Consider the following 8,214-nt stretch of genomic DNA (forward strand, 5'->3'; position numbering starts at 1 on the left):
TGTAGTGGTAGTATTATTGGTAGTAATAGTAGTAGCAGTAGCAGTTGTAGTGGTAGTATTATTGGTAGTAATAGTAGTAGTAGTAGTGGTAGTATTAGTGGTAGTAATAGTAGTAGTAGTAGTGGTAGTTTTCCATCTGCACAGGAAAAGTGAAATCAAGTTTCTCCTTTAAAAAGAAAAGTCTGGCCCAAACCCTGGATGAATTAGAAGGACGTGACGCTGACAGACATGAAGAAAGAAAGAAATGATGCCACTCCAGGGCAGGAAACGAACCTCGAATATACCGCTCACCTTCTGGAGGCTGCGGCTGTAGCTGCTGCTCCATGAGTTTTTGGCGCCGCGCCTCCACCACCGGGTTCTCATACTGGGTTTTTCTGTTTATATGACTGAGACAGAACAAAGATAAACAGAGAACACAAGGTCATAAAAACAACATTTATCGAAGCTCTATAAATGCTTCTCTTTTTCATTTTGTATTGAAGGTTTGGTGAGGCTGAGAACAGGTCAGTGCATCAATAAGGTGGTTAACTCACTCTACATAGTACACTCCGTACACGGGGTCATCTATTCTCTCCCAACCTGGGGGCAGCTCTGGAATAAAAAGAGCACAGAGCATTAAACACAAACAGTCTGGCCTCAGTCAGCAGAAGGAAATGAAACAATGTGTCATGGATGCAGTTGTTCATTTTGTTTATTGTGTCATGATTTTATGTACGTTATTTATCTACCTTGAGATCTCTACAATTCCTCCAAAAAACACATTTCCTTTGAAATCTTCTTAAACACATTAACTTTAACTTTAGCTACTTTTGTACTTTAAGCTTTTACCTAGCCCTTTGCTACTTTTAGCTTTTAGTTAATGTTTCGCGATTATTGGCTTTTAGCTTATGTTCTGCCTTTTTTAGTCTTAGAAACTTATTTCAGCTAAGTAATTGAAAGCTCAGAATTACAATGCATTTGTGCAGAAAATGCATTTTCTGTAGTTTCTATTTCATTTCTCCACTTTTACATTTTAAACAGTTTCCAGCATGGCATGTTGTCTTGTTGCTGATTTTATAGGATTTCTCTAAAGTGTGTGCTGAATAACCTCCTTTTCTTCTGCAAAACACAAACATGTATTTATTTTACTTCAAAAACAACACATTTTGTATTATTCCCAGGATTATAGCTGATGTCTGCTGTTTGTTAACATTAGTACAATAACAACCAGTGGAATCTGTGGAGTCTAATTTACACAAAAGACAATGTTCCTGCCAGCAACACAAATTAGCCTTTAAGTATATTATTAAACAACTGCACTCGTAAAATAAATTTAAATTATGAGTTGGATCCATCCCTACTGTTTATGGTTGCTGTTGTTTCATTCATTGTGACCAATAAAAGAGGGAGATGAAAACAAGGATACATTTCAAACAAAGTTACATTGTGATTGTAGTCAGAACATTTTAAAAATAAAGACTCAGCATTCCTTAAATCACCTGCCTCTTTAATGCCAAAGTTTTAAACTGAAGTCATCTTGTGTTGAGTTGTAAATGTTTGGTCAAACTCTTAAATCTTTCGTTGTGGTTTAAGAGCTATTTTTCTGAAAAGACAAAGGATTTACTCCAACAATCATTGCTAAAGTTTTAAGCAGAACAATTAGAACCTGGCGTTTGTGTTGTAAATGACTCAACCACAACTGAATCAAATTTTAACACATTGTCTGTAAAATTTATTGATTTAAAGCTACTTTTTTTTCTTTTTAAGGTCAGCTAGCATTAGTGTCCGTCTTGATATTGGTTAGCTCCAAAGTGGCTGTAATTCATGAGATATTTTCTAATCATAATGGCAACATTTTAAACAAAGATCTATTTGCGTTTTTTTTTTTTCCCCCGTTGGGCAATTTAAACATACCTAGGTCACTTTCCAGGTCTTCTGTATGGATCCCTTCTTCTCCAGTTTTGAAAGCAGAATGAAACAAAGTAAACAAAGTAAATAATGAAAAAAGGGCATCAATGAGGAATACAGCCAAAACCAAACAGATAAGTAGAACAAACACCATACAAAAGCATCTAAAAGCAATTTAAGAAAAACAGAGGAATGAAGTGTTGCTTTCAGTTTCACCACTTGATGGTGCAATTTTGCCACTTTAAAAAAAAAGAACAAGAAGCGTCAGAATTTGTCAAATGTTTTATGTTTATCGGGAAGCAATGTGTCATGTTAAATGACAACAGTTTTTTTTTACAACACAACAAATTTAAAACACGTTTGAATTGATAAAATTTAACAACAGAAACTAAATCAAAGCAATCAAACTCTACTAGAAATCAAACCGGCATTACTGAGTGCACGGGACACTCAAGCTTTAGAACTCCTGCTGCTTCCAAAACCACTACACAGGACTGTAAATGTACGCTTTCATGTCGTTAATGATGTCTTAGAGGCTTACCATCATCATCACACTCTTCCAAAGGCCTGGAGGCTTTGTCTCTACACCGCGGATCCAGCCATGATGTGGTCTTTGTGTTGTGGCTGAGAGGAAACAAACAAGACAACAGAATAATTCAGCACAGGCTGTCAAAGTGGCGAATCGAAGCACAGCAGAGGGACCTGAACGCATCAGTAAGCATTAAACGTAAAGCGTGCCAGCGAGTTTTTAACGGACCGTCTGCTGGAAACAAATGAAAAAGTCATAATATTAAATGAAATACTGAGTGACACAGCCAAGGTAACACTAAGCAACTGGACTTTTTTTTTCTTGTATTGATAAACAAGAAAAAAACAACAACATGCTGTTATTCAGTGAAATGAACGTACACACTCTGAAAATGCACTGCCATGTCCTGGTGGTGAGGCTTCGCAGTGCTGCAAAGAGGACAGAGAGGTGGAGGGTAATCAGGTGATCAGGACGTGATCTCCTTTTGAGATCGGGACATGCAGGGATTAACAGGAGAGCAGTTGCAGTCAGCGGGGCTGGGAAGGCCTAAAAACCAAATTACTGTGGAAAACAAGCTACTGAACAAACACAGAAAAAAAAAAACGCAAAGGCCGTGTTTGCCAAATAGAGCTGGCTTTTCTCGCTGCAGATACGTACTCTATGAAGTACAGCTCCCCGTTCTCAGTGTAGGCCATCTCCCAGTTCTCAGGCAACGGGCCCAGTGGGTCATCTGGAGAGACCTGCGGTTCTGCATGTGTCTGCTGCCCGCTTTCAACAGTGGAGGTGGCCGCATTGTTCAGACCACAGGCCAGAGCATTATCTCGCGTGGGATATGGCCGAAGGATGCCGCTGCGGCTCTCGTCCTGGTCGTTAGGGTTACCTGTGCACAACAAAGGAGAGGGGAAGAGGCTACGCACTAAGGATCCTGGGTAACACAACAAGAACAACACACAAAAACAAACAAACAAAAGAAGTTTATGTCTAAGGCATGCAAGATGGAAGATAAAAGTTCATGCAACTTTACTCACTCGGGATTCTGAATATACCTCCTGCACTCTGAGACCATATGTCCACACAAAAACTTTTTTTTTCTTTTCTTAAACCATATTTTTCTGTAGTTGTTTTGAATGTTTTGTCAAAAACACAGAACCGCAAAATTTACAAATGTTCCCATTCAAACAAAGTATTGCAGTAACTATAACAAGCCTGTATGTGGCGCTAAAATGCTGCCCTGAAAATTCACCAGAAACAGGAAACAACACATGAGCAATTTGCATAAAGCTTACACATTAAATAGATTGTATGTATACAGTATCTCACAAAGCTGAGTACACATTTAGCTATGTATTTTATTATATTTTATAATGGGACAACACTGAAGATATGACATTTTGTTACAATCTAATGTAGTCAGTGTACAGTTGTATAACACTGTAAACTTGCTGTTTCTTTTAAAATAACTCAACAAACAGCCATTATTGTGTAAAACTCCGACAACAAAAGTGATCAGTGTACTCACTTTTGTGTTGAGGTATATAAAGTACTTAAAAACAATAACTAAGTAAAAAATAAAACTCCTTTAACAGAAAAAGACTGGCAAAAATATTTCACTGATAAGAAAAATACTTAAGTTATAAAACCGCTGACAATAAAAGAAAATAAAAATAAACATACTTTTACACACACTTTAAGAAGTGAAGTGTTGAGCAAACAGCAATTTACACATTTTTTGTCTGACAGTTTTGTCTGCTCATCAAAGTAAAATAATATACAAAGGTTTTTCTGTAGTACATTATCTAGTGTCTACAGCACAAATGCAAGCATCGGCCTGTATTAATGCTGATAGACACATCAAGTTTTACAGATTGTCCATAAAGTACACAGAATTTCCCCCGTTCTCATACTTCAAATTTATTTTATGTCTCAAAGCCTGTAGGATGTAAACTAAAGTTAACAACCACCTCCTGACCTGCTCTACAGCATTGTGTTGTGGCACAAAATAAATGTTTGTTTGTATGTTTTTGTTGAGACTCTCACTGCATCCCTGACTGTTCTTTTCAGCGAGGAGGAAGAGGTGGGAGGTGACGTGCCACACCGGCAACGGTACGCCTGCTTATCATGTGAGAGTACTACGAATTCTGTTTGAAAACGACAGATTTTCGATGGTGAGCCTACAGGTAAACCACTGAAAGGGTTGATGCGTATGTTGGTACATCTGTCAAGCTGGTTGTAGATTAGGTTAGAGTTGAGACTATTTTGTTTTTTGGCTCTCCACACAAAAATGCAAGGGTGGCATTTTATCGAATTTCCTTTCGATCTGGAACCAAGTTTCAAAAATAGCTTTCATGGGCTCCTAAAAAGTCGTTCTCATGTAGATGAAAGGGTCATGGACAAATGTTTACATATTCACAAAAATCATTCCGGTGTGGATGGCGCCTGAGGAAAATGCCCTACTTCCATCAGTTTTTTCTTGATTGGATTTGACCTCTCACTCCACCTGCAAGTACCTCAAAGTGATACTTGAGTAAAAGTACAAGTATCTTACCATGAAAGTACTTTGGTAAAAGTTAAAGTCTTTAAAAATATTACTTGAGTAAAAGTCTTAAAGTATCTGATATTTTTTGTACTTAAGTATCAAAAGTAAGTTTCTGACAAAATCTACTTCGTATTAAAAGTAAAAGTACTGAGTAAAAGTGAGTAGTTAGATTTTCCAAAATGACATTTATTGGGAGGTGACTTCTCCAAAAAATATTTTTTCTAACGGCGTGCAGCTGTGATGGGTTGTGTACAAGCTAATACTTTTCATCCAACCACAATTAAATTCACTCTATCCAGGAGACACAATTTATCAGGATAGTATTTTTTTAAAGTAAAAAAAACACGGAATAAAATGGGAGTAACGACTTTCTACTTCCTACCTTTTCAAAAAATGTAGTGAGTTGAAAGTACAGGTAATTGTGTAAAAATGTAATGAGTAAAAGTAAAAAGTACACTGAAAAATAATTACAGTACAGATAACCAAAATTTCTACTTACAAAGTATTTGTACTTAGTTACTTTACAACTCTGCACCTGCCTTACCAATCCAGCTATAAGCATCATTTTCATTAAGCCAACCATAGTTTCCAACCCTGTTTGCTGCCCCACTTTTGTGAGCTTTTCAAGATTGTTTAAGCGCAAATTCAACATATTGGCAGCCTAGCAGGGGGACTTTGAAATTGTAAATCTTCAAAGCATCAAAGAAGAACAAAAAAAGAGATCTCCTTCCAAACAAACAAACAAAAAAAATAATGCATAGCAGGAAAAAATGTTTTAGAACTTAAGGGCAACATCACATAACCTGGTTTGTGGATTTCAACCTGAAAATAGTGAAAAGCTTTGAATATCTCCTGATGAAGCAGGTACACTCATGATCTTCACACATAGGGAGAATTTAATGGAATAAAAAAAAAGAACGATGCAGGAAAACAATATGCGAGTGTTTTTGGAACACAACCCTCCTCACAGGCAGATGGCAGTGTTAACAGGCTCCCAGGAAAAGAACCTGCATTGCAAAGGCATGATGTAACTGCCAGACACCCATTACCTTACAGAGGAGGGAGATCATAAACACACACTCTATCTCTCTCCTGATCTTGCTCTGAACATGCGTACAAAACACACTCCACAGTGAAAGAAAAAAAAAAAACAGGAAACTTAGCACAGATGGAGAACACTACACATGCAGAGATGAAACAAAAGCTGAAGAATGGGAAACTTCAACAAAGTGAGAGGGCCTGGGAAAGGAGCGGTGACGCCCTCACCTGTAAAACTGTTGTTCATTTCCGTGGCCTGGTCGTCATCGTCGTCGTCAGCAGGCACTACGCGCACGTTTTGCATGTCATTGTAGGACTTGGTGCGCTTTGGGGTGGACTGATGGGAGCCCGAATCACTGAGAGTCACTGTCCCAACGATGGGCTGCTTCGGCGGTTTTGGGGTCCCATAATAGTTACCTAGGCAACAAGAAGGACATTAGCATGCTCGAGAGAGTGAGAGAGAGAGACACAGTAGGAAGAGAGGAGGAGATGAAGGGAAGGAGCCAGGGATAAAAAGCACAGGCAGTGCAGGGGGACAAAGCAGCGGCCAGAGGATCTACACAGACTCTTACGCTGAGAGTGAAAAAGCTGGATTGTGGCATGACTACAAATTGTGTGGGAAAAAAAAACATACAAAAAATCTTGTTTGTGTTTGAAGCAGTTTTATCCAAACTCTGAAAGCGTCTCAAAACATTCAGTTTGTTCTAGCCAAAACTATTATTAGTTAGCAGGGCTGTCATCATAAGCCAGCAGTTTTTCCTTTGATTTTGTCCCAATTATGCATCCATGTCTTGGTTTCTATAGTGGCCTAGAGGCCTAATTCCACTTTCCACCAGTTTGAAGTCAAAGATTTGACCATTTTTAATTATGCTCAATCACTAGCACAACAATAGTTTAAAGGGGCAATATCATGTAAAATCAACTTTTTTTAGTTTTATATCATGTTATAATGTTATACTCTCATAAAAAAAACATGCCCGAAGCCTTGCTTTGACTCATTCATGCATGTTTGAGAAATCCTGCAGCATTTTTAGGAAGCCATGCTGAGGAGCAAAACGACAGGTGGGGACCAGAAAACAACTTTGGGGACCAGAAACACCTCTGGGTTGTGTCCCTTTGGGACAATCTCCTCCTCTGGGATGTCTTTAAGCCGAGCTCCCTCATGGCAGAGCCACCCCCCCACCCCACCCACACAGACACACACACCCTGCCCATGACTCCTGCAGGCTCTCGGCAGTAACAAAGCAAACAACGGGTGAAACTGAAAGTGAAACTGAAACTCTGCTGAGCTCTCAACATTAGTTCTCACTCAGTGAAGTTCTTTTCATATTCAAAATACCTCACTGCATCATAGCTCCCCCACCCTCCCTGCACCGAAATGGGCAGGACAGGAGCAGAAGGTGGTTCTTAAAGAGACAGAGGTCAATTTCAAGGTGTTTAGAAGTGGAAGTGATGAGAAGATAAGTTTATTTTCTATTTAAACATAAAAACAGCATTTTATTAACAATAAAGGTGACATATATTCTTTATAATGGTATAGTATTTAAATGTATGCCTGAGAAATACATAATATTGCCCCTTTAATTAAAAGATTAAAATCATCACTGCAATAAACTGATCTATTTATTCTTAAATCAATAACCAATCAAAATTATCACGGAAAACAAATAGGCCAGCACTTTATGAAAACATTTACACAAATGAATCATCTATAAGACTTTAGGTATAATTGTGAGTTCACAATTTACATTTTAAAATTGAACCATACTAAAAGACAGCTGGCACATGGAAAATGTGGTAACCTGAAGCCCTTTATTTAAACATGAACAGGTCAGTGCAGGTTAACAGCTTAAACTGGTCATCCTTTTTTTACTTGGGACCATGCAGGGGTCGAATGTTATGATTGGTTGGAGGTTTCTACATGATATGTGATTGGATGCATTACATATTTTTGTTTCCCTATTCCTGGATAGCTGGTGATAAGAAAGAAATGGTTTTAAAGAGCTAATGGGGAGCTTAAAAGAAAATCTCACAAGATCAGATATTAGACTGCGTTATTTAATGTCCCTCGTGGATAATCTTTATCATATATTTGGTGTTACATTCTGTGACCCAGAGGACAAGAACAAATTTGTAAGAGGATGAAACTTGGAAAGGTGGATGGATGTGAGGGAAAATTTATTCTGTTCGTACAGATTTTTAAACGCACTTCACATATACATGT

The 8,214-nt window shown here is 38.1% G+C and overlaps 1 protein-coding gene across 1 annotated transcript in view; it reads right to left on the reverse strand.

Moving 5' to 3' along the window:
• The window catches only part of LOC106528259 (membrane-associated guanylate kinase, WW and PDZ domain-containing protein 1), a gene marked incomplete at its 5' end in the record, with an annotated part of 43,469 nt that extends 37,062 nt beyond the window's left edge, over nucleotides 1–6,407 (reverse strand). Inside the window, 7 exon segments of the mRNA XM_014023384.1 lie at nucleotides 274–386; nucleotides 534–591; nucleotides 1,894–1,947; nucleotides 2,429–2,511; nucleotides 2,797–2,844; nucleotides 3,074–3,341; nucleotides 6,219–6,407. Of these exon segments, the coding sequence (XP_013878838.1) occupies nucleotides 274–386; nucleotides 534–591; nucleotides 1,894–1,947; nucleotides 2,429–2,511; nucleotides 2,797–2,844; nucleotides 3,074–3,341; nucleotides 6,219–6,294 (700 nt within the window).
• Nucleotides 6,408–8,214: the final 1,807 nt, after the last annotated feature.

Source organism: Austrofundulus limnaeus, unplaced genomic scaffold, assembly GCF_001266775.1.
Source record: "Austrofundulus limnaeus strain Quisiro unplaced genomic scaffold, Austrofundulus_limnaeus-1.0 Scaffold366, whole genome shotgun sequence".
NCBI lineage: Eukaryota > Metazoa > Chordata > Actinopteri > Cyprinodontiformes > Rivulidae > Austrofundulus > Austrofundulus limnaeus.